The sequence below is a fragment of the Pundamilia nyererei genome, unplaced genomic scaffold (assembly GCF_000239375.1).
Source record: "Pundamilia nyererei isolate P.nyererei 1_Seehausen unplaced genomic scaffold, PunNye1.0 scaffold00025, whole genome shotgun sequence".
Classification (NCBI taxonomy): Eukaryota; Metazoa; Chordata; class Actinopteri; order Cichliformes; family Cichlidae; genus Pundamilia; species Pundamilia nyererei.
The window spans coordinates 3,799,110-3,826,968 of NW_005187426.1; the positions used below are offsets into that span (position 1 = coordinate 3,799,110).

Here is a 27,859-nt window from a genome sequence, read left to right on the forward strand (position 1 = left end):
CCCCAGTTGTTTACATCTGACACCAGAAACTATCCATTCCCGTGAGCAAGGTGCTCAATGCCTTTTTCCACCAGCGGTCAAAGTGATATTGGTTTCTTGTATTAGAGTAAGGAGGGAGATGAAAGCAGCTAAGGGTCTGTCATACTCTCATTGCTAGGGCCTATGAAATCAGGTGTCAGAGCAGCTGAACTTAAACTGTCACAAAAGTCCATGGAGTGTCTGGAGATGTGGAGAAAAGGGTTAAATCTTAAAACCTGATATATTTGCTAATGTGTTAACCATGCAACGGGAGTGCTACGCTGGATTTGGTGTGGGAAGGGGACAGTAAAAATTAAACAGCTGAGAGAAAAGGAAGTGTGTGGTTTTGTGTGTGCGTGTGTGTGTGTGCTTGTGTGAGCCGTTGATGTTAATGCATTTTTTAAAATAACTTGCGTCAAAGTGATGTGAGTGCTTGCAAGAGAAACTGACAATAAAAAAAGAAACACCTTTTTATGAACAAGGGAAGGGGACAATATCTGAAAGAAGACAAATGAGAGAGAACAGAAGAGAACACGTAACATACAGCCGCGAGAAGGAGAAATGTTGGCATATAGCAACATTTATATTATGAATTTTGACTTTAAACTTTCTTGTTGTTGTGTGTGTCTGAAAAGGTAGATCTTTGTCATTTATACAATATTAGTATGTTTTTCAATTATATTCCCCCGGCACTATTATCACTTGTAAGTCAGTCGTTTTCAGAATTCAAACTAGCAGACCTCTGACTCATTGTCCTGTTGAACAGAAACATTTAGCTTTGCAAGAGTTCCACCACTTTCTGTTAATTATCAACAAAAATATAAATTTTTTTCACCCAGCCATACTCTTCCTTTTATCAAATTTAGTGTTATTAATACCTATGGCCAATTTAGAATTGACAATAACCTAGCCTAATCTTGTACCCGGAGAGAACCCGGAATACCAACAGTAGGAACATGCAAACTCCACCAGCCAGGTGTTGGATTCAAACCCAGACCGCACCGCCTTTATTTTTTCATTATTTTCCTAATTTTCACATGGAGTATTCAAATATGAGTCACTCAATAAAAAACCCTTTGAAATGATAGAAATACTATGTAATAGAGACCGGATCGTGTTTAAAGTCCACAGTGATGGCTTAACAGTCACAACCAGTAGGATTACTAGTTATCTCCATTCTTGCCTCCATATGGGCACAGTGAGATGTTGGCAAACAGAAACACTGGGGAGTCTGCTGGCTTTTTGCTGGGCTGTTACACATGCTAGTGGCAAGGAGACCTATGGGGAGGTTGCCAGTATGACAGAGGTGCAGTTAGGCTGGGAGGCACTGTTGTGGCAAATTAACACCAGCCACCAGCCAAATTTCTGGAATGTTTAGTGTTACTTGTGAGTTTGTTTACCTCCTTCCTATTTTAGGTATCTAGTCATCATCTAGATGGTGTTCTCGTCTAGAATTCACCTCTGTCTTTTAAACAAGTTAATAAGGGAGCTCATTTTGGAATTGAAGCATTTGTGGCCTGCAGACATGAAAGGTTCCCTAAAAGAGAGTGCCAGTGAGCTTAAGAGTACTTGGAGTACCCGGAAAGTCCTGGGATAAAGTCAGCTAAGGCATTTTCATTGGGTGTTAAGAGTTTCTCTGACACTCTGGTGGTCAGCTAGTAGGTCTGGTTTATGGAGTGCAAACTTTCAGTTGTGCATGCATCTTTTTTTTTAACCTTCTTGCCTTTCAGCTTCTTAGCTCTTATGTGACCACTCACAGCTCCTCTGTTGCATTATAAAGGATCTAAATCATATTGTTCTATGTGCAGCAACAATCTTCCTATTGTATTATTCTATGTTGAATGAGTGACATGCCCTTATGTGATAGACTAGACAGATGCTTGTTGGTGTTAAGATACAGTCCTGGCTCGAGGTGTTAGTGAGCTGCCCCAGGCTGCCCTCCAGCCAGCCTTCGCTTGGAACACTATCATCACTCTAGCTCTCCACTAACCAAAATATCACCTCAGCTTGGCTGCATGTTTGTTTATCTTCCCCACCTCTGCACAGGCCCGGAAATGTTTATGCCTAACTTTAGTAAAATAGACAGGGTTGAATATGGGGTCTGGGGACCAATGAAAAGAGTACCAAGGAACGTCTTGTCCTCTCATTCACCTTGTAATGTGGCCTGGGTCAGGGGGACATCTGTGGTCAGCGTCAGGTTGAGAGAGGTGTAGACTGAGGACAGCTACTGTCATCGAAGGGTAAATACAAGAAAAGAGGGGGCTGATTAGTCCTAACACAGACCCAGAGATAAAGGACTGTGATCTGGCTGAGTCTGACTGAGGTTGGGCTTGACCAGTAAACAACCAGCAGGGTGTCTAAATGGCCCGGGGATCAGCCTGGGGCTAAACCTGAAGGCCTCTCTCAGCACTGGGTCTTCTAAACACTAGATCATACATGCACAAAGTTATCCGTGCAAACAGACATTCACCGATTTTTGTGGGGAAGAGGCTTGCTAACACAGATTTAAATTATAAGAGGGACACCTCTACTCACAAAAATCTACACTGTACTCACAAAAATTTGTAGAGAACAAATAGAAGCTTTCGATACACACTCATAAATATATACACACCCCAACAAAAGCAGAGGTTGTTTAGGTAGTGTTTAGTGGAATTATTGAGTTGGGTGAAAAAAAACAAAGATTCACTTGAGTAAAGTGTATGCAACATAATTTAGCATTTTGAAAATAATGTGGCTACGATAGGCTGGACTTGTCCAGGGTGTACCCTGCCTGTGGCCCTATGAAAGCTCCAACCCCTGGCAGTTGGAAGCAGAAAAGGATGGATGGATGTGCAGTCTTTCCCTGTTATTCATTTTGATCCAAAGTCAGCTTTGGGAAGAGTTGAAGCAAGCTTAGAAGCACCTTAGAGCAAGTTTCAGATCAACTGTGAATCACTTCTCTTCAGCGTTGTGCTACACGGTCAGCATGGCAATGTGATGTCTACCAGCTGAGATGGTGATACAGTCTGAATACACTTTCTGGCACTTTCTTAGCCTGTCACTCATCCCAGGAGGACAGGGTTTGATCCAAACTGAAAGGCACAGTTTCCATAGGGAGTACAGCCGGCCCTGCCTCCTCCTGGTCACCTTAATCTTTGGTGTCTCCTCTGAGTCAGGTATAATCAGTCACACACCACCACATGTTTTGACACCTGTCCTGTGTGCTGTAGAGAAAGTAAGCATATTACTGCTCTCCTTTGGAAACGCACACACAGAGAGACAATCAAACGTATCTTCACATGAATTAAGACAGACAGGTGTATTGTCAGAAAGGGATTAAAAAACAGGGTGAGGGGAAGAAATGAAGGTTCCCTTACATAGTGGGTTTTTTGAAAAGAAGGTTGGATGACTGGGGAAGCGAGTGACTGTTAATGGGAAGAAATGAACGTGCTTGACTGGTGGATGTGACAGGAAGAGACTGTTCTTAACAAGGCGTCAGAGTCAGTCAGAGTTACAGATCCATCACTTCTCAGAGGCTTGGCAAAGGAGGGGGGAGACATTTAAGGATATTCAGAGAGGGAGAGAGTCTGTGAAGGGTAGAGAAGAAGAGGGAGACGGTGAAGGGAAAGAGGGATTTGAGTGTGGCTGACAGCACTGCATTTAATTTGGGCTGCCAGATCCTTTTTCATTTGACTCCTTCTCAACCAGCTTAGAGGCTGCGGAGGACTTGGAGGCGAAGGTTTGCAGGGATGTCTCCGATTATCACTGATGTGCCACGTCACACTTTAAGCCAGCCTGTAATTCATGTTCAACAGGGGGATACTCACACATTACACTGTGCTGTGCAGGACGTGATTAATTGACTCACACTCTAATATTGGGTGTAATTTGCCCATCCTCTGATGTGAAACTGACTTTATACTAGACTTACTGCATGCTGTCATCCTAGGGATGGTATAATTGAGTCTTGGCTCAGAGCTGTGCAATTTCTAAACTAAGGATAGAAGCACAAGCACGCCAGGATTCACTTCAGGTCTTTCTACCCAATTTTGCAAGTTTTCTGTTTAGTATTTAGGGTAGAATTTAATAGAGTAAATCACTGTAGTGGGGTTTAAACAACCACTGTTATTTAAAGCACTTTTTAATGGTGCTTCTCTACCTGTCCACTTTCTACTGAAGTTTTCACATTTCTACTGGTATTTCACATATTTCCATTCAGTTCTATTTTGAACCACCTATTTCCACTTCTGCTGCTGTTTTTTATCCAGACTATGCTTTTCCTGGCTGCAGTGGAGGAGGAAGACCAAGCAGAAGAAGGAAGGAGGGAGATGGCAGAGATCCTGCTGTCTGCTTTGACAGACAGACACCAGCAAAGACAGACATGGAGAGACAGGTAACACAATATACCACCAACTTTGTTACTTCCATTGATCTTCAAAAAAAACAAACATCTGTTGATATGTAGTCTATCAGTTATGAGTCCCTATTTTAAATGGAAATGCCATCACACTCCAATAATAACGTTTATTAATTTTCTAAACTGATTTGATCAAATATAAGTAATGCATGCATGTTGCTGTGATTTCCTCAAGATTACACAAACCAAGGGAGAAAGCAAAGATAATATCTCATTTCACCTCATTTCACTTGCAAACCCAGAGCTATTATTATAGCTCGTGTAGTGTTGTTGCAGTAGTAAAATGTGTCAATATCTAGTTCTCAGTTAAGAGATTTATTAACTGTGATCACACCATCAAACAAAATAAAAACGAGTTGCAAAAGGTGACACATCAGGCCTACATAGCTTCAATGTGCATTGATCATTCATTTTCAGTGAATCGGTGTGAATTCCAGAGATATGCAATGGTGTGGTTGGTGTTGGTTTGAGGTCCTCGGGCCTGGCGGTTATCACAGTTATCACAATGACACATGTGTCTTGGATAGGCCCAATCACTTCCTTCCCTCCAGATAAAGAAGGAGAGCACAGGGGTTAGAACGTCGGTTATCCATTCAGATAAAGAAGGGCCTCACACATGCACCAGTGTTGTTTTAGCTGTTCGTTTTAGCCATTTACTCTCTCCGCCAGCACATACACGGACACATACAAACACTACATATACACATGACCACTACATTCACATTTGCTATACTCTTTATTGTCTCTTTCAATAGTTTTGACCTCAGAGTTACATGCGGACAAGAACCCATATGTGCGAATAGACATTTCACTAAACTTAGTGAAAGCAAAGCGGCAGGAAGATAATTCAAAGGCTACAAATCCATTTTCTTTTGAAAACTTCATGTTAAATTCCTGTTGTGCTTACGCCCTCATATTTCTAAGGCACTCTATTCTTCTGTTCTATGTTTTGCATTGTCCCCTCTAGTTGACCCTTAGATTTGTCCCATCCAGATGAGTCTTGTAAACAGGCTGTTTCCACACACCTTGCTTTGCTGTGTCAACGCCCAGTGCCTCACAACTCTGATGTAGGGCCTGCTCTGATAGTGCATTCCAGCGGCATGTGCTGAAAGCTAGAAACCATCTCGCCACCCCCACCCTCAAGTGAACATCAGAACTGTCCCCTACCATCGCAGTTCTCCCGCACCACCCACAATGTGATGTTACCACCAGCTAACAATGTCTGACCCTACATTTTGCTCAGCCCACCCTAAGATGCTGACAACCAGCATCACTGGCTGGGACAGGAAATGCTCAGCCCTTGCCGGCAGAGCAGACAGACGTTTACTCTATCAGCAGTGAAAGACTGATTAGATTAGTTTTGGTGGAAGGCACATGTCCCACACAATATGTTTGAACTCCAGCTGCTCCTGATACCTCTTCTTCCCCTTACACACATTCTATGTCTATCCCTAAACTACACCACCCTCTCTTACAGAAAAGCCAGGGGTCATGCTGTCAAGTGGCTGTCAACAGATAGCATTTTCACAAAACTAAACACATAGCTATGCGCAATGTTAAGTGGGAAGTACTGGTACTGATAAGCAATTTGATGAGGGTCAGGGATTGTTCGACTTTGTTGAGCATGAAAAAGTTTTAATTTCTTCATGCATACTACTAAGAGGCAAAGTCGTTATTTTGAATTAAAGAAGCACTTTATTACAGAAGACGCAGAGTGAGGGAATTGTAGTGCACTCCAGTCAGATGTATTCAAACCATCATTTATTTTCATAAAAGCATTCACTAAAATAGGACTAAAATTAATTTGCTGATTCATTTTGTTGCTTTTTTATATTTAGCGTTCTAATTAGGTTTCCACACAATATTCAACAGGCAAGCTTTCATCATAACACTGCCTTTTGTTTCCATGGTTTCCATTCAGCATATAATACTTGCAAAAATATAATGGAAAAAGGAAAAAAAAAAAAAAAGCATGATTGATGACTTTTGCTAGAGGCCCATAAACATAAACAAGCAGCGCTGATTGATTAAGTTTCTCACTGACTTTTGTTTCTAAAACACCAGTTAAAGTAGCATTCTTTGCTGTGGAACTTCGGCCTACCAGCTGCCATTGTCTGCCTGCGAGCCATTTTTAGTACAAGCAAGAAGGAAAGAAAGAGGAATTGGAGCCGGTGACCAGTGGTTCTTCACCATTGACTTATAGGCACTCAGAGTGAGTGATGCCTGCTCTCACCGTGCTAGTGGAAGCAGTCCATTCATTCACTCTGAGCCAACGAAGTTATGAGAGCTTTTTTATTCTTATGAGCTTTTCTGGTAACTGGGTTTTCCTGATGCACATGGTGAATTCTTTGATAGATGCTGCCCTCCATGTCCCTTTGGTAAATGCCCCGTGAGTACCCTGGAAATAGATGGATTATTATATGGGTGGGTGACTGTGCCGCAGCAGAGCAGTTCAGTATGCCACACAGGAAGTGCAGATTGAAGAGCAAGACGCAACCTCTAGGGAGCAGCTCCATTAGGATAGAAAATGGCACATCCCAGTGGCACCGGGAAGGTTTTTGGTTTAACAAAGGTAATGAAGGATCCACACTGGAAGTACATACACAGAAAATTCTTCAGCCTGCAGTCTTCTGCAGTATATTTAGAGAATTGTTTTGTTTTATCTTGCTGTCAATGCTCATTATGCATTTTTAGACGCTGTCTTCAGTCTGTGTGCTTACAGTGTGGCTACTGTTGAATATCCTGGATGAGGTGACCTCATGCTGACCTTGCAAAACCTAGAGGTCACTGCTCTGGGCATTAGAAAAAATAACAACAACAACAACAACAAAAAGCTTTGTCACAGCCAGCAAGCAAATACTGAAGGGAACAGCTGCGAGTTTTGTACTGACCATGCAAACTGCTGTAGGCTTTGTAAGGTCATTATATGATAATGAAAATCATTACAGAATTACATGGGGGTTTAGGACATGAGAGCAGTAGGGAGGGGAGGGGAGGGCCACATTGGGTTTGATAAATGGACTGTGAAGGTGCCCATCTGGCCCTCTCTATGGCTTTTTCTTCCTGCTCTTTTATCCATTCTTATCCTTTACTACCCCTCTTTCATTCCCCTTCTATGTTCTCCAGTGGGCCAATGTAAAAGCGAGAAGGCCTGAAGTGAAAGATTAACAGAGTGAAAACCTAACTCACCTCTGTGGAGTAGAAAAGAGGAGGGTAGACAGACGGAGGTGTTTATGATCCAAAGCAGGGTTTGTGCCTGACTTGGCAACCCTGTCTTCCCATCTCTGAGTGTGGGCCAGTAGGAGAGTAGGCAGTCATTGACCTTTGGCACTGGAAACAGTTGGACAGCTCAGGATGTGTGAACAGGGTGTAGTTTGGAGGCACTGGGGTGGTAATACATTACAAGGTTTAAAATAGGCCTCTTTATTTATGCTACAGTTGCTGTTCTCCTCGGATTATAGAATGGAGGACAACAAAGACTGAACAAATTTGTTACTGAATCCTTGGAACTGCTGCAAATTAGCAGCATTTTGGATTCATACCAAATGAGAATAAGCAATGACGGACTACACTATCTTACACTGCAAAGCTTGCTGTGATAATGGACTACATAAATAAATGCGTACAACTAGGTTTTCTCTCTTTTAAACAATAGATGTTTTATGTTAAAGTTAGATAATATCTAGTTTCTTGTATGTTTAGTAACATTCTTTATATTTAGTTTCTACCTTAGTTCAAAAATAAACTAATTCACAGTTTAAAAATAATTTTTGACAAGTGTCCTGTTGTAATTGTATTCTAGTGACCTCTTGAAAAGGAGCTTATAACACTGTACAGGTTGGGATGGATGTCATTGTCATAGCTGTACAATCAGAATTTGTGGCGTAATACATCTGTTGTCCGTGTTTACTACTTTTCTCCAGTGTGCTGAAAGTTAGTGAGGTCTTTATCCTAAGACAAAGGAAACATCAGCTGACATGGCAAGCAGAGTTAAAAGGGCAGAGAAGGAGGTCCACGTGTTCACAGCTGCACTCATCACTCAGCTGTCCAGTTTGACCCATGACCCCGTAGGGTTGTCTCCCAGCCTCTATCGGCTTTATGTTTCCTGCCATTGTCATCCACTGTTGTCCTCACCTGGACAGGCCGCTTCTACACAAAAGGTCCAGTCTGTCATCAAACCCACGGGTCACTCAGGGCCAGCAGGGGCTAGAGAGCTGAAGTTGAAGCTGTGCCCAGCCAGGGATGACTCCAACAGTCTTGTCAGCTACCAGTTGCACCCCTGTAGAGATGCATAGTGACAGAGAAAGGAGAGAGACCTTCCTCGGCTGGCACTTCATTCTCAGAGTGGTGACATTTCTTTTGTGTTGTCTCTGACAGACCCCGCCCTGATTCCCGTGCTGGGGCGAGAGAGGGAGCTCGGAGACAATGGAGGTCCCTCTGTACCAGATGGGAGTTGGAAAGATTGTCAGTATTGTGTCCATGATAAAGACAAACAGGTCTACTAAAAGTTTTAGAAGTGGTGGCACCACACTGGGATTGCTCATGACATAGATAACTCACTCAAGTGTTTACAGACACAAGTTCCCATCAATCTATCAAAACTGCCATGTGTCCATGTGTTATTGTTCTAAAAAATTTGTCTTTACATGACTTTTTCATTTGACTTCACAGCCACATGTCTATGATGTGCATGATTTTGGAAAACAGAGATTGTAGGGTGCAGTGCAGAGAAGGTGGCATCAGATCTTAAATAAATAGCTTTAATTAGCGGTGCGGTGGTGATGTTTGTACTGGCATTAAACCAGTGGTCTGGTTTGGGGCAGGTCAGTCTGGGCATGTTGTCAACTGTGCCTGCGTGATGTAAGTTGCAACTCGAGGTGACAGGTTAATCAGATCTCCCAGACAACAGCCCCACATTTACATCTTCATCACTCTCACAACAGTGGTCCTGTTTTGCAAGCAGAGCAGACAGGGCTGGCCCAGTTTGTTTTCCTTGGCACGTGTTACAAGCCAGTAGTTTTGCTGGGTGCATACTTGTATCTCCTTACCCTAAGGGTTTCTCTCCTGCAGTGGTGGGTAAACACCTGTGTGTGGTGGGCTGAACTCCCAACCCGCAGCCGTGTTCTGTACCTTTGTCTGTGTGCCTTTTTCTTTGTACCACCTACTTTTGCCGTCATCTACATCGCTGTGTTTACTTTATTCTGGGCACTGAGGGAGAAAACAAATAAGGACATGTCATCTGCCTCTTTTATCGCCGGCCAGCCTGTAATTAGCGCAAGCGCAGTGGTTTGCCTAAGACTCTGTCATCTAATTTGTCTGTCTTTATCTAAAACATGTCTGTGTGGTCCCTTAGACCAGTTACGTTCGTGCAGCGAGATTGTCTGCGGCCTGGGTGTTTGTGAGGTGTGTGTTTGTGTGCGCTTGATTGTAAATTATGAGTTCTTCTCTCATGCACCCACCCCTGTTAAGCAATCAGTCAGTTATGCATGACATGTCCTGACCTCAGCAGAACCTCACAGCTGCTGTTTCCGTAGTAATCGTCCTCCCATCTTAGTTTGCTCCCAGGCTTGAAAGTACATCAGAGTATGCCTTATTCTTGCATTAATTTGTTTTGAACGAGATGACAGGTGATTGTATTTATTTACCTTCTACTTACGGCATAAACAAATTTTACCCATGTAAATATGCACTTATCTCTATGCTGCCTGTTTCTCATGCGAGTTAGTAATTAGTTGTTAAGGTACATGCTTTCACTCGTTCTGTGGTTTGCTGTGGGAACAGAAGGCTCACATCAGCAGCAGTCAGTATCGCACTCATACTCTCTTTTGTTAAATTCCTCTGCTTATCCTTGACTTGATTCACAAATGAAAACAGTATTTTGATAATTATGCCTTTCACAGTAAGAACTTGGCAAAGAAATGCGGCATAGAAAGCGGGAAAGAGAGAGTTGAAAATGTCATTAAAAGTCCCACAGCCATTTAAACACACTTGTTGCACAGACAGCTGCCCATTAAAAGCTGCCTTTTTAATATGGAAACAAGATTTGTGTTTGGAATAGACAGTGTGGTAAGGGGTGGGGTAGTTTTGGGCCTGTTTTACTGGTAGTCAGGAAAACCAGGACATTCTTTCTGGTCAAACCCAACATCCCATAGAGCTGATAGAGCATGATTGGGTGAGGATGTGTGGCATGCATGTGAAACAAACATTGAGAACATAACATTATGAGAAGATGGAAGTTGTGCTCACAGAAATCACAGTTTTTACTGTGTATCTGCTCTAAATCGAGTTTGTTTTTGAGTACTGTGAAGGTGCTTATTTGGCCCTTTGTACGAACCAGTTTTATTTAAATCAATACGTTAGTTGAAACTGTACCACTGGGAACCATGATAAAGAATAATGGGATGTGAAGGCCTCATTTAACACACAGACAATCTGTTTAACAGATGCTTCTAAGATTTCATTGTGTTTTGGATTTTGTTTATTACAGGCACTTTTTTTTGGGAGGTTAATTACTTTTGTGCTGCTGTTTAATGCTGGAGTCACAGAGCTAACTGCAGCAATGTATGCAGTATTTAAATACACACATATGTAGATTTTACATGTGTGCACGCCACATGCTCCATCCTTTCCCTTTTTCCCTGATCCCATCTACCATAACCACCCCACCTGGGGAGCCCTCCAGCCCTCCCACTCCTTATACACACATCTTTCTCCCCTTCTCTGTTAATTATAACCTACACTGCTGGAACACTTCATTTCATAGCAAGCATATTGTCTCTTCAAGGCTGGCAGGCAGGTCATAAATTATCCTGAAGGTGAGGATGGAAGTTGGAGGAGATAGTTATGAAAATTTCATCTGTCTGCCGTAGCGGCCGCAGCTGCTCCTGTCACTAGCCGTGTGCTGGAGGAATTACACCGGGTCAGCTTGTGTGTGTGTGTGTGTGTGTATGTGTGTTGGTGTGTTCTTCAGTTTGTGCATATGCATAGGAACATTACCACGTGTGAGCAGTTACAACGTGCACATATATATATGGCACTAATGCATGCACGTCTTTGTCCCTGTGTTTGTGTGTGTGTTGCGTGGCAAATGTGTACAGCAGGTTGGCCAGGTAGGACCTGCCTGTCAGTGAGTGGAACATCTCTGGCGTTTCTGTCACCCCAGGGCCCCCAGCTTTGCCCCGAAGCAGGGAGGCTAGAAGGGGGGACAAGCTAGGAGGGCCGTCCCCAAGCTGTCTGTGTTCATTACTGCTACAAAGACGGGACGTGGCCGGCAGGTGGCCAGACCTTTAGTCCTTACCTACTGTGATCATCTGCTGCTCCACTTTTTTGCATGTCTAGGTGGGTGGGTGTGCAAGCCACTATGCATGCTTGAATGAAAAGATTCAGAATAAACCTGTAACTTGTGAATTCGATTAGAGATGTGAATTTTGTGTTTGACCTATGAAATTGTGTTTGTGTATTTGTGAAAGCACATGGCTAAATGCACGTACTTACGTATCTACACGTGTACATAAATCGTGCTTACATATCTACAAGTGTACATAAATCATGCTTCTGGAAAATGGGAAGCTGTGCTGCTTTGACGCTTTCTTTACGCAGCATAGAGCGCCTCTCTCTCGACAGACAGCGTCTCAAAGTGGCAATTAGTAAGAAAAGAAAAGAAAAACACTGTACAATCCCCTCCATCCCCGCCTATGTCAATCTGCAGTTTCCTGCAAAAATTCTATTAGGGCCAAAGTCCATAGCTGTTAATTACAATTCTAACTAGCTTGCCTCCTGACGAATGGAAGGCTTCAGCAGTGATGTTGGATAAAAGGGATATCAGCGATTTCACTTCCCTGTACAAAGGCAGCTTCTGAAATGGGTCATCAATCCCATAGTGATAAATGTCTTGTGGAGTAATGGCTCTCTTATCAGCTGCGGATTACTGGAGATATTTGTAATTAGTGTAGCCACACAAGTCCCCAACAGATGTTTTTGAGGGGGCACAATATTAAAGCCTTGGTTTAGTGCTAAATGGGAACTTTCTGAAAATAATAGGGATAGTTAGAGCTATTGTATTGTAGCAGGCATAGGTGATTCTCAAGAACTGAGTCAGTGGGAATCTGTGTATGTGCTCTGCTGCACAAAGACATACATTACACACAAATGTGTGAAACCATGTGTATACACATTCACGCACACACTCATGAGCTGTTAAGTACACAGCCTGGGGTCCATCCTTCAGATACTGTGCTCAGTAGTCACATGACTGTGGGAGCCACAGGGCTCCTCTTCTCCTCCTGTTCCTCCTCCTCCTCCTCCAGCCCTAGAGGTAGCCACTGCTACGCCAGGGGGAGTGAACGATTCACTTTTAACTTCCATTTCTCCTGTTTTGGGTCGAGATTCACTCGCTGCCCTGAAGTTTTTTTTCTTCTTCCTCCTCTTCCAGCTCTCATGAAATCACAATGTGATGTATTCAGCCTGAGGTGTAGCTCTATTCACAATGCAGTTTGACACTACCAAGCCTTGCTCCCTTCTGTTTTCACAATGTATGTGTACAGATGGCCTACTGACAAGTCTGTACCACTAATAAAATTGTCCTCGCTGTAGTTGACAGATACTCTAGAAAGCCTTTTAATATACACTTGAAAGAAAGGACTCCTGTATTTTGTAGTTATCTGTCTCCTCCTTATGTCTGTATATTAAAATATAGACATTATAGAGAGCCCGTACAAGTACAGCAACCGTTCAGGCCCGTTTTCTGTTGCCAAAATATATCCTTATGAACCCAGCCACAGACCTATACACACACATATACAGCCTGCACGCCACTGACAGACGTGTAAGCAGATGCAGCCAGAACTGGTAATGGCAGGTGATTATAAGTGGCACACGTGCCAAACTAATTAAACCCCTGGGTTGACAGCAGCATTTGGTAGCACTAGCATTCTGGCATGCTGGCATTAGAATAATTGTAGCAGCAGCACATTTCACCTGCGAGACTGCAGCTAACAGCATCATTTATTTTACAGCAGCCTGCACCGGATGTTTCAACAGAGGCTCGAGTTTCCCTGCTTTACGTTTGACATGTATGGCAACCCCTGCTGCAGATGGGACAGCTTTTCTTAATGCTAGTTGGAGCATATTTGCTCAAGGGTATGTGGTATTTATATGTTACATAGTCTTTAAGTGCAAAACAGAAATGAATGAGATGCAAGTACGTCAACACATATTAGAGATGGTATGAATGAAATCAAACTTGGCCCTTAACTACATCATCTATGGCCTGTCACATATTTTTTACTTCTTTTTTTTATACCATATGCATTTATTTGGAATAGGCAGAACAACTGTGTAACTGTGCACAGATGAGGCCTACACTTACTTGTTTTTTAGGTTTCAAACAGAGAACAGAGTGAAATATAGGCAAGCTATATCTGTTAATGGCACTTCTTGTGCTAAACACACCCTCATGTACCACAATGCTGAACTGACGTCACACCATTTACCCATAAGGCCATCCTTCTTATAGGGAAACAACTTCTCCTCAGTTTTCAGTTTCTCTTATGAGTTAAGCAAGAGCCCAGCACATGTTTTTACATGTGAAGAAAAAATACTCAATTCAAAAAAAATCTGTGTTAAATTACGGGAATCTTTATTAAATGCTTCAGAGCCCTGACTCTCAGTGGTACCTGTAACAAAAAGATGTCAGGCATACATGTATTAATTTGGTTATCAAAGGAGTTGTAAGGGGTAAAAGATATCAAATGAAAAAGTTTTAAAATATCAAGCTAAGAAATATAGAAGTGATTTGAAAGATAGCAAATTTGTCCAGTCAGGCAGGCTGACCTACCTCTGCATGTCTCCCATTCAAGACACACTACAGCAGGCAGGCAGGAAGGAGACAAGGACAGGAGGATGAATGTCTTAGATTGTTGGGTTCTCAGGTCATCACTTCTCCAGCTGGAGGGCTGGAGCTGTAAGTCTTTCTCACAGAGGTCAGAGCTGTGTCAGGAGGCCAGAAACCGCAACAGGAGGCACACCTGCACACGCTCTGTGCATCTCTGTGTGTACATTTCTGTCTCGCGGGCACATACCTGAATAGTTGAGTAAGAATTTAAGAATACTTTCAGTTCTGTGGAAACTGCGCTGTGTGTTAATGAATTGACTGATTCATCTGACCGCCTTGTTGAGCAGGTGTGGCTAGGCCAGGTGTATACTGCATCACCAGGTGTCTGTGTGTGTTTACGCTCAAGGTGAGAGGTAAACTGATATTGTGACTGTTAGCGTACTTTAGCGAGTTGGGTTATGCAAGGTATTTAAGCATGTATTGTTAGATTTATGGTTTGCAGAGTTGCATATCACAGACTTTCATCTCTACCAAGCCCACATCCAGCTATGCACTAATATTTGCATGTTGTAAATCGCAATGGTGACAAATAGGGTGCATTCCGCTCCTACGCATTTTCCCCAGAGGTTTTGCTGTCGTGTCCACTTGCACGTAATTGCTTCTTTGCCTTACTGCACATATATCACTTGCTGAAACATCACTTACTTTTTTCAGGTTTTATTGCAGCGCCCAGACTGTGTTCACTCTTGAAAGCTACTGTGTTAAGCTTGTTGTAGAAGAAGTGAAAAATCAGCTCTTTGAAGGCACAACGAAGTGGCCGATGGCAGCTGATAGCTGGAGCTTAGTGGATCCTCATTATGTGCTGTAGCAAGCTGATTAAAACATTTGATTTGTTCTTGGTGTGTGTGTAAGTGTGAACTCAGATGCCTGTGTGCATCTCGTGCACGAGCAAGTGTGTTTGTGCGAAAGTGTAGCCCTTCAGGCTGCTGCGGTGTGTTATCTGTTTTTTCAACCTTGTCATACTAATTACAGTCCATATTTACTTACATTCTCTTTTTGTTTTCTGCCCTTGATAGGCATCTGTGAGTGCCTCTTTCTAGGCTGTTCTCATTAACAAACTGATGATGTGTGAAAGGTCTATCTTGTGATGATAGAGGGAGCTTTTCCCAAAAAAAAAGGTCATGATACGAATGTTGTCAGCTTTTCGCAATCACAATGAATAATTTCCTATTATCAGCGATGTTGTGTGGTTTTGACAGTGAATTTTGGTTGGGGAATACATTGCAAAGTCTATTTTTAAAAATAATTTTAATACAAGGTTCCTGATCTGGAGATTACTATCTAAAGTCATGTATATGTTTTTATTTTTTATTTATTTATTTATTTATTTTTTCATCTTGGGCTGTTGAGAGATTCAAAATGACGCACTCAGAGAATTTGAACATTACTCTCGGCTTATATGTTTCTGCTGCTCTGTCTAAATACATTTTCTGAGCTGCAATATTTGCACTGGCTTTCAATAAACTATGGCATTAGCAGAATAGCAGAATAGCAGAATGCGCTACTTAAATTAAAGAAGTATTTCTGCTCTTTTGTTTCTCACCTGTGTCGACCCTTGTCAACTTACTGATCACATTCACTGCATGGGTCGCTCACTGCACATCACCCTAAACCTGTCTTCTTAGAAACACTGTTTCTGATTAACCAGACCCTTTAGTTAACTAAACTGGCTACAACAAAATAAAGAACACCATTATGCAAGTGTGCAGTGAGTGTGTTAGAGCGACACAGACAAACTTACAATAGGATTTGTAAATGGTTAAACGGGACAGGATGCTGTGTGAGTATGCATGATGGGGTAAGCAGGGTAAATGGCCGACATCTGAGTTTTATATGGCAGAGGTGGGTGGTATGTTTTTGTGTGAGTGCATGTGGGGGTGCGGGATGAATGGTTTTATATAAGTGTGAGTGACTGATTTCCAGACACAGAGCACAGTGCATCCTGAATGGTTAAATGGCATTTATTCAGCCGGTTAGTCTGGGAAAACATATGGTGCCATTTGGAGGCCCAGACTGGTGCACGCTGTTCTCCTGTAATTAGACTGGCCCAGCAGAGCAGCTACATAACTGCTTCATGATAACCACCCTACTGTAGCCTACAGTGCTGCTGCCACCCAGCCCTGGCTGCAGTACAGGAGCAGCACACCACATTACACATCCTGTTAACACAGTGTTCAACACCAGTGACACCACAGCTTTGGCAGCTGGACATTTATGCTGAGGGCCAGATTTACTATACATATGTTGGCAAACAAAAATGTGCACTGCACCTTTCATTATGTTTGTGTTTGCAATATGCATGAAATTTGATTGTGTTCTGCTCTTTGGTTGCATTCTTGCTACATTTAGGATTTTAGTAAATACATCATATGTAGCAATGTCTATTACTAATAGTTTTATTTATATTGAAAGGTTGAAATAGGGTTAAATAAATGAACTTATAAATAAAAAAGTTGTATTCACATGAAAACTATTGCTTATAAAACCTTAAGTCACTGTATATATAAATATCAAATCCATTTGCATGGTCAAACATTTGTATGAGCTCCAATTGAACATTACTCTCCTAGTCAAGTAAATATAGCAGAATCTGCAGTACTGTGCAAAGGTATTGAACCACCATCTACTGAACCTTTGGCCTACACTTTGTTTGTCATTGTCATTTTGTGGCATACCTGAGTAGAGGATTCCCTATATCTATATTGTCTTGTTCTTCTTCCTTTTTTTTTTAATTATTCTCCATCCTACAAGGTTTTGGGAGCAGATTGTGGGTTGAATGTGTGGGGTGTGTTGGCAGAGCTGTTGGGTGTCAGCTGGACTGTTGTCATGTTAGGGGGGACAGCCTGGCAGCCCAGTGGGAAGGCTCTTTTAAAGATACACTGCTGGGAATCGAACTGAGCCAGTGCCTGGTCCAAAACATGAACACACACACATCAACACACACCGAGGAGGTTAGCAAGGAAAATGAACGCGTGTGGAAGGGGGGCATCCAAACCTGGGATAATGACGTTTCTTCCCTCATTTATAATATCTGACACCACCAGTCTGTCCTTTCGTCTGCTCACATCAGCATCCTTTCATAAAGACCAGACACATGGATAATTACACATGCAGGGAAAAGGAGCAGTCGATCTGCAGTTTATCTGATGACTACTAGAAACTCCCAAAAAAAGTTCATATTAAAGAAGGAATATTTTACTGTGTGTTTGCTTCATCTCGGCTATAATCAAGCCTCTTTGGCTAAAAGTAGCATTTTTGACATGACACATCTTTAGAAATTGGGATGCAGCTTCACAGAAACTACTAGTTATTCACATCAGTATTTACATGATACTTTGTGGCATTATAGGACATTTGAGAAGAATTACCAATACCCTACTTTACACATTTAAAATCCGCTGTCAAATATGAAACTAGCTCCCATGCAACAAGAACACATATTCCAATTACATACTGTACTGCGCAATGTCTGTGTCCAGATTGGGCTGTCTGTGGCATGCTATTCCCTTGCTCTCTGTTTAGCAAGTACCGCATGTGAGAGGACTGTCGAATTTGCATATGCCGCCATGTATATTTCAGTAGCGTTTAACACACATCACCGCCAGTGAATTATGCATAGGGCCGGTACAGTGAAGATGCTTGTTTTATGCACTTGTGAAGGAAAATTGAACTGTGTTTTCTTCTGCTCATGACACTCAAGGCCCAGGGCCCATTAAAGTACACAGAGAAGGCAGCATGTAAATGGACTGGTGGTGTACATCCTATTCCCTCAAACAAAAGGGGCCTGGCATCAGGAAAGGCATCCGACAGGTTCTGACGGCTAGTTAATAGGATTCCCACCTCTCCAAAGGGACTGACTGAGGTACTGTTGTAGTATTCTTGTAGACCAATGCTTTTCTTTTTATATATGAATGTGCATATGTGTTTGTTAAATGCGGTGCTGTGGTAGAGATGAGTGACTGAATAATTCAAAACTGGCATGTCTCACAAAATGATGCAAACCTGTGCATGGATTGTCAGTGGGTGGAATAGAGTGTTGCTGTAAACACAGCCTAAAAGGGTCTTATGCATTATAGACAAGCCTTTTGAAACTGTTTTCTCATATGCAAATGGAACACAAACAGCTGCAAAGGCTTAATATGAATCTCTCACATCAAATCCAAATGAGGCATAGGGCTGTTTATGTTTATATTGTGTATGCTACTACTAGAAAAGGATGGAGGATGTTTGTCGAAGCACATGAAAGATATAATAAAAGACTCGATGCCACTGCTATCAGTGTTTACTTTAAAGAATGGGTGGTTAGAGCTGTATCTTTTCTACCACACAATAGTTGTTTTCTCATAAGCCTTTTCTGGACTGGTGAATAGACTGCAGAGGATGAGCTTCATTAGATATGTCATTTAAGACACCTATGCTCTCCCACTGCTCTATATTTATCCACTTGCAGGTTTCTAACAGGCCCTCAGGTCAACAAATTGTGTCCCTACCTGTCAGCTCAGCAGTGGACGGGACATATGTGGTGGATCGAGACAATATGAAGCCACCTGCTAGTTACCCTTCCTTCTTCTCTCCTTTCCTCTCTGGTTTTCCCCCCTCTGTTCTACTTCTTTTTGTCATACCTTGCCACTGCATGCAGTCGTGGCTTTCATATTACTCTATTTAGCTAAACAAGGGTCTGATAGTGGCCTTGGCTGAGTACCAATGAATCAACTGTTTATTTTTAGTTAGTTCAATTTTACCCACTGCTGTGTGGTAAGTGATAGGCCTAGCCTGTAATAAACAATCTCGTAAACAGCTCTGCAGCTCAGCCCCTAATCGCCTTAGGGGCTTGTAAGAGCTTTATAACACATTTATTACCCCTTATAACATGTAGGAGCATCAGGCCTTAACTTAAGCTACATTAATTGCATTTCTTGACATATATTGACTTTATCTTTAAATTTGTGTTTTGGTCATTCTCATGAAATATCTTGAACATCTTGAAAAGCCAAACTGTATATCATTCACCTTATTTAACTCTCATATTTTATTTTCTGATTTGTGGCTACCAAAAGACAATAATAACCTGATGTTGTAACAACCAGAAGAGAAGGGAATAACATTGATTATCTAATTAGCTTGCACTGGTCTGCCTGGAAACCTTAGGTCCTCACATTCATGTGTATTTTACGTTGATGAGCAGTAATCATTATTGCAGACCAACAGATTCTTCCAATGGCAAAGCACCTGATCCCACCAGCCTCCTTAAGCATGACAGTGTACCCTGCCACACAAACTGCTCTAGGAACACAATAAAGAACCCTCCACATTGAATTGGCCTCCACACTGCCTAGGGCCTAAGAAGAACCAAAGATAATTAGCTTAATTATTGTTGTTATTATTGCTGAAAAAAATAGATAAAAATCTTATTAAATGCCATCTAGTTATGGGAGTATGGAATGGGCATAAGGACTTTAAAAAATAAATTTGTATATTTTAAAACTTTGCTTATAATATCAAAAAGTAGATAAATAAGAAATATTGTATTATATATGTAGTATTATTATTATTTTAATGTTGTTTGTTTTATTATCTGAGACCAATTTGTCCTTATTCAATAGAAGAGTCCCTTTAGGGTTCTGCTTGATGCATTGTGAAACCAGAGAAAACTGTATTCAATACATTCCTCAATTATATTGCCACTTGGTATTCCGAGTCTGGTAAGAGAAAAGGAGAAACCATTACTTTGTTAGCCAAAAGCACACATCCACTCAGAACAGACGAAAGGGCCAGCATGGGGAATAGAGATATTTGATGTTGAATCTCCCCCTATTTACAGTAGGATGCCTGAATAAACGTGTTCAGAAGCTGGAAAGCAGCATTATGACCCATAACCCCAAGGTATTTGAAATGGAACAGCAGGACTTACTTTGAAAAAGAATAGGAGATGTGCTCTGGGCTCACTGTTTATACCTTGATGTGATTTGGACTGAAATATAAAAAAAAGCCTGTTTATCTGTTCTTTCCCGTTCGTCCATTGTTGAAAATTGCGGGGTTTTGGAAGGGGGAGGCTATTCAGATGCGGCACACTACTGGCAGTGGTTTAAGCTGGTAAAATGTATTCAATAAGTATAATTTTAAATGTTCATGTTGCTTTTCCTGTCATCCATAATCACTATTTAAACCAGACGTGTCAGTGCTGTCCACGTAATCATTGCATTTTATTTGAAGGATGTATTAGATAGACCTGGGCCTTGTTGCAAGGTCCACATTTTCCATCACGTGTTCTTTGTGCAGCATTTTCCCATTACAGTTCATAAAACTAATTCTGGGGCTCTACTTTTGGTTTTAGTGGGGGTTTTTTTTCTACAAATACCAGTTTCAGCCATTCTTCATTTATGCTTTTGTCTGAAAAGAGGTAGAGTATCAGTCTTTCATGTTTTGGAAAGTCTGATGAGTGTTATTTGCATGGACCTCCTGCATGACGGAGATTTTGGAGATGGCGTGGGGAGAGAAATACAAAATTGCAGAGTAAACCAATACCAGGCTAGTAATGTTGGGAGGATCCCCTTTCAAAGAGTAGAGTTGAATGTGTGCGCCTTATGTTTTTGATCTCTTACTGTACTCATTCCATTCCAGGCACAGTTGTTATCATAGTTGCTGTTGTTTGTATGTTATTTTAGCTTCTTTCCCAAGTAGCTATTTTGCAATTTGGGCAAAAATACAATTAAAGGTCCATCTGTTTTCAATGGTGCTAACGTCACACAGATGGGGTTGTCTATTGAAGCCATACCAGGATCCTGGCAGGTCAGATACTTCAGTAATGAACATGCTAAATATGCGACCAGTCTGATTTCATCATAACAATCCTGCATGGTGCTTGAATGTATAAATATAGTTTTACATTAAGTTAAGCTGTTGCACTTTAGCCTTGGCAGTGGTCTAAAAGAATAACAGGACTTATCCACTAGTGCTTTAAGTTTCACTTGCAATTGGGACTTGTCTCATTCATGCTATGCCTATATTTCATGAGAGTGGTGCAGTTACGGTGTTATTGTTGACAAACCAAGATTTATATATGGCCAGAGAAAAATGTCTAGTATTCCTTGTGACAATTTGTCATGCTGAAGCAAAGCAATAAAGGCCTTGAGCACGCATGCATATGCAATAACATAGTATTTCTGCTAATATTCCTTTAGCTATCCAAGCAAATTATATCATTTTCATATATTTTGTTTGTTTAGTCTAACACCTCAATCAAATGACAAGGGATGTTCTTTCAATAAAAAAAAAAAACCCTTTTCAGATTGAGTTACTAATATTATATCACTAAAAAGGCCACAGTACTTTAGAGGCCACTGCAGCTTTGAGAAACTGTGGGATTTATCACATGCTTTCATGTTCACACTCCCCGCATTAGACTAGGATAGAAGGGAAAAAAACAACAACAACAAAAATGCTGACACTGTGATTGCTCAGTTATAAATGTCAACTTCACATCGATCCCTTAAGCTGTTATAGGACTATATCCTTTAGTTAGAGAGTTATATACTACTTCTTCGAGCTTGTTTCTTGTTGAGCTCTTACAATTAACAATAATGAGTAGGAACAAAGGAGATTGTTTTTTGTAGTTGTTAGATCAAACGTTCCTACTAAACATTCAGAACAGTAAACAATGTGATGGATAAGTGTGAGACACTATGGACAGCTTTTGGAAACTATACCACCAGATGCATGTCTTTGGGAGACAGTTATGCATCTGGTCAGATCACTGATTACTTCTTAACTGCAAGGACCTATCTACTTCTCGTGCTTTCCAAGTATGCAAGCACTAACATTTCTAACACAGTTCTTTTACCCTGAAAGAAGCCTGAGGGCTCTGACCAAAACTTGTCTAATATAGGAAAATTGAGCAGCTTTGAACCTTTCTGTTTTTGATAACTACTTGGTATGCTTCCTGGAGGACAACCTGTGGGTTTAGTTTCCCAAGGTTTAATTCCTTTGATTAAATGCCAGGGCAAGATAGCTTGGCACTCAATAGGCCCTTTACCTTCCTCATATCCTCAGTTTCTTGGGCTTAAAAGCACCAATGCTCTCACCCCCCCATGCTGATTGTTGTTTTCCAAGTTTACACCAATAACCTCCTTCCTGTACTTTCCCTCGTCCCTCATCCTGTTTTAGGTCAAGATGTCCTCTGTTCCTTTGCTCCGTTTATGCATTATGATTCATAACACAAGCGTGTACGTGGTACAGTACTGTGCCTCCCTCCCTTTCAGTGACCGAATGAAACTGACGGCAGGATCACAGCCTCCACAGATTAGCAATGCTCAGAGGGGGAACACAGTTGCTAGGGTAATTATGATGAGTGTTGGGCTGCCAAATACAGGATAATGCTTGGTCCTTATTATTATACTAGTGGATCAGCTCTACAAAATTGCAGCTAATTAAGGACAGGGTTCTTAGGCTGGCTCATTCAAAACAGTTAAATGACCACCATCTACAGTTAAGGTCATGATTGTCTTAGCACTTTAGGCATTTAGACATCTAAGGAGATGATTTAAAAACTGGACACTGAACTTAGTAATATGTTGTTAGAGCATTTTACTACTTTTTATTAACTTAAGGCTATTTAAACGTGTTTATCTAGCTCAAAACTGGAACATTGCATAATGGTTTATTGTGTCAGGCACTTTTCTACTGAACTGAATTTGAGAACATTGAATTTCGTGCGCTGATGGCAGTGGATAGTTGCTAAATATGTTGTCTTAATTTATATGACCCTGATTGGTGTCAGTCTCAGTCAGACCCCACAGGTTTAGTTCTTGCATAGCTAAAGCATAACTGTTTAGGTCTTCTGTGTGTTTTCCTTAAATATTTGAAATGTATCATGATCTGGGTCCAAAAATCCCTCAATTTTCAAATAACTGCCTCATATTGGCTGCATCTAGGTCCCGATGCCTGCTTTGATTGGCTCTGCGTTTATCAAAAGCTTTTGTTATGTATTTCAATTCAGCTGCTCAAAGACAACCGCTGGATTTTGATGGAGATAGAAAACAAGACACCCTCTAAAATTGGCTGACCCCTCCCAGGACTCTGTACCCTCTCTGCCCTCAGCGCAGAGATAGGAGGGCACTCTGACATACTTCTGAGGCATCTTTTGTTGTTGTTTCTCATGGGTAAAATCTGCCCACTGCTATTCCATGAGAACCCTCCCTGTGCTCACACACGCACACACACACATACTCAGAGCCAAAATCAGTCCACTGCAAAATATAGAGCGTTGCAGTTTTCTTTCACACAAATCAAACCCTGTTTACTACTGTCTGAATATCACAGCTCGGATCAGATTAGGATCTTTGCTTACAATTACAAATTTATCACAGTACCTTCATGTTTTGTTTTCAAACGGTTGACCTTACTAACTTTCATGTTGCTTTTCAGGTTAAATATATTGATTCCCACTTCATGCTGTAGGTAAGCGTCAGAGAGGAAATAAGAATTATTGTAGAGCTGCTGTTTACAGCAACATATGTTAGTGAGAAAATAATTCTGTGCAAGTACCATATGACAGAAATAGATTTGGCCTTGGGTTGGGGTTTTTCAGTTGCATTTTAAGTTGCAACACTCAGTTTACTCATGATATAGGTTAAGTTCTAGCAAAATATTATTGAACACTACTGTACCTTATGTCCATTTTAACTTTGGCAAACTATCTAGCCAATGACATGTGAGTAATGGTAAAAAAAAATTCCCTTTTCACTATGTTCATATGCATTTAAGGATAAATGGATTAAGCAGCAGTTCAGAAATACCCACGATTGTAAGTTTCCAACCACACTACCTCATAAATGCAAATAGGGCAAAAATAGGTGTTGTTGGTCACATGTAAGTTGTCCTGTTTGGTTAATCAGTAACTTAACTAGAAGAGTGACCAGACCAGACCACCTTTGAGACCACCTTTGAGTTTTTTTCAAATTCTTATCGACAACCAGATTATTTAAAAACCTTGAGTCACACGTAGCCTCACAGTAGTTTCCTCTATATGGAAGTTATCCTGTGCCATGCCATGACTCCCTAACACCAAAGCAATGTCCTATGGCATTTGAATAATGTAGAGGGTTGAGTCGTCCATCATGGTAGATAGCTGCGTGACTGCATTCATGTGCTCGTTTGCATATACGCCTGTGTACATAAATATGTGCAGTACTCAAGATGGGCTCCATTACTTTTGCAGCAGGGTATCTCTTAACTCCTATCTTTTTAATTATTTATTTCATGAACAGCATATATATTTTGTTAGGGGTTATTGGGGCATGAATAAGCGTGTGTCACAGCCTTTTCACAATCCCTTATGAGCAAATCCCACCCCCATCCCTGACTTGCCTCCAGCAGGCCCAGCTCAGAGTTCTTCTGATAGCCATGAAGGGATTTGGGCTGGATGGGCAGACCCTGACTGGGCTGATTGCTTTGAATGGCACTGGCTAAGGCTGCCTTTGAAAGCAGGGGTGTTGATGAGCGCCTTCTCAGAAGAGCCTGTGTAGTCACTGCCTCTGGGAGGGACCCTCACTAATACCCCAGCATAAGATATACAGGAAGAGGCAAGGATCACCAGTCACCCCCAGCCATACGCACACACACACACACACATACACACTTGCTTAGACAACAACAGAAAAGTACTTTCAGTGAACTTTTTGACTTTTACTTATGTTGCCTACTAGTTGATGGATCTGTAAGTCATTCAAACTAGACGATTCAGTAACTAATTTCATACACCCAAGTTACAGCAGAGTGAAGTTCTTGATATTATTTAAGTCCTTACTCGGTTTGATGGGCAGCATGCTTGACATCTTTGTATACGTGTTGAATTTTGAAACCATGCTCCAAGCCGCTTGAAGTGTTGGCAAGAAAGGATTTCCGGAAGGTGTATGTGGGCTCACTTGTTTTGTTCGCTGTTTCACCTTGTCCTTTGGCTCTCATAAAACACCTTGAACATGAGAGAAGACAAATTACAGCTTCAAATGCAGGTGTCCAAGTGCTTTTTTATCTCTTAGCAGACCCTGAGGGAACATTACCTATGTTCCACAGGGCTGGCTGTGACATGGGAGCTGTCACCTGTGAGGCCCAGGCTATTGCTCTGAACAGGGTGGCCTTCTTTCTTTGATTGCCCTGTGCCTTCGAGCAAAGAGCTCTGAACTTTGGTTTGGTCTGGACCCAACACCCCTAACCCCAGTTACCCCTTGACTTTCACCTTATTAGTAACAGGAATGTCTAGAATAAGCATACTGATAATTAACATGAAAATGCAGTATAAAGAGAGTCACGCTCATTAGGATGATTGGTGCAGGTTAGGGCATGAAGATGTATGTGCTTTTGACTACTCCTCTTTACTGAGCTCATATATATATATATGGAAAAATTCCTAGGTAACGCTTGTTGATGTCAGTAAACTGTGTGTCAGAGTCAGAGTTCAGGATACGTGCTTGTCTTTCACGGCAGTTGAATGGCTTCAGGCAAAACAAGCTCATTTTGTGTGAAAGAGAGAAAGAGAGAGAAGGGAAAAAGAAGTAGCAGTAAATTACTGATAAGTGACAGAGAGCAGAGCTTATCTTGTGACAGCATCAGAGTGGAATGAAGGTCTGGTGTGTGTAAGTTAACCCTTTGACACATCTTATGGTGAGGCTGAAGGTGAGTGAAACACAGACTTAAAGATGAATAACCATGAAAAAGCATAGAGGGAAATGGGAAAGATGGCAAGAGGGGAGTGGGTGGTGCCCGCAGCACGCCTGGTTTTATTTTCAATTGCAGTTTACGATTTTTCATGGTCATGTCTCCCCTGCCTTTTCAAAATAATCGGCTGTTGGTTTTTGCAAGTCTGGCCGCCTTTCATTTTAGAGGTTTGTTTTTGAAAAGGTTGCTATTATAGCTAAATGGTTTCTCTGCTTCTCTAAACACGGCAAGGCATTAGGCTGGGCTCCGGTTTCAGGGCCTGGCTCTTAATGAGAGACCCAATCACACAGAGGGAAAACACGGATCAGCCCTGCTACACCAGACCGAACCTGTGGTTTACCTCTTGAAACATAACCACACTCCTCTGCTCTGTTTTTCCCCCTTTCTTTTTTCTTCCACCGTCGTTCCCTTCACCTCCTGTCATGATTCTTCTCTTTTACAACCGAACATGATCAAAGTTGATTGCGCAGCTGCAAAAGTCAACACAGATGTGAAAATAAATAGATTAACACAATGGCCCAAACTTGGCCTGACAGTTAGCGTGATGCTAGAAATTAGCCTTCCCTCATATGGAAAGAGAGATTTGTGCAACTTCCAAAGAAGGCCTGAAATGTCATGTAAATATTGGTATAATATTTAGCTACAAATAGAACATGTCTGTCTGCCTGATGCTAATTTGCTCTGAATTTTTCACAAGTATCAGGTGCAGTTCCCTTCATGCTTCAGGGAGAAATACTGGTCTCTTGTTCTCACTCTGTGTTTATACTCACCTATTATATAAGTTCAGGTTATGATTTCTATTACACATGCTTTAGAGCTTGTGTGATGCAGGTTTCCTGTGCTAAACTTAGAAACTGCAAGCAATCTGCTAGATTTGGGTGTGCAGATGCTTCTTAGGACAGCAGGGTTAGGCGCAAAGGTAAGGATGCTACTCTGTGGTCTATATGTTGTCTTTTGCTAGCCACATAAATTGTTTGAATGTAAATGCATTTTGTGGAATCTTTGTGGAATATTGAGAACCCTATGGCTCGCCTCAACTCTTACTTGAGTGTACACAGAACTCTGCTGTATTTGCTGTTGAAGTTGTGTGTTCTGCGCTATCGACTCAGAAGACCCTGTCACTTTTCTACTGTAGCTGTGACTCCTGTAAAGCTATAGTGGAAAAGACGATGGAGGAGAAGAAGAAGAGGCAGTCAGCAGTATGCATAGTCTTCTGTCACTCTGACACTCTTCAGTCTCCTTGCAGTGGGGGCTATGATTTATGGACGAGTCTCCATGTTGTAAGAACCTGAGCAGGATCACTCACTTCTCCAAGAAGAGAGATGGGAGAGAGCAGTCTCCTCTGTCCCTGGTGCTCCTTTTACACACCTATCTTAGCTCTTCTTATTTCAGTTTCTGTTTATAGTTTTGATGGATTATAAAAAAGCAATGCCAATACCTCTTCTTTTTTCTTCTTCTTCTGTTCTCTTCCCTTTTTTTCAAAGTGAGTGATTGTTAAACAGTTTATGTATTCTCTTTCTGCCTGTATGTTTATTGGAGGTAGTGAATTAGGTTTGAAACCATCACCGGAGGTTGTTTGAGAAACTTGAAAGGAAGCCCCCATAGCACAGTCCCCCTCCCTCTTTTCTCATCCCCCACCTTCACTCGCTCTGTCTTTCTCTTTCTTTTTCTGCCTCTCACTCTCTAGCACACAACCTCACACTCTCAGCACAGTTGTCACACAGTGGCGCCGCTATCTGCACATTATTAGTTATTACTTTATCGGCTCCCAAAGCTGTCAGAAGACACCCTCCTGGAATATACAGCAGGCATAAGCCATCAGTCCTCATTACGCTAGA

General features: G+C 41.6%; 1 protein-coding gene across 1 annotated transcript in view; it reads left to right on the forward strand.

Annotated features, from left to right (window-relative positions):
* The window catches only part of fto (FTO alpha-ketoglutarate dependent dioxygenase), a 113,573-nt gene that overhangs the window by 47,499 nt on the left and 38,215 nt on the right, over positions 1–27,859 (forward strand). The window contains exon 8 of the mRNA XM_005727650.2: positions 4,269–4,393. Within this exon, the coding sequence (XP_005727707.1) occupies positions 4,269–4,393 (125 nt within the window). The remainder of the gene's footprint in view (positions 1–4,268; positions 4,394–27,859) is intronic.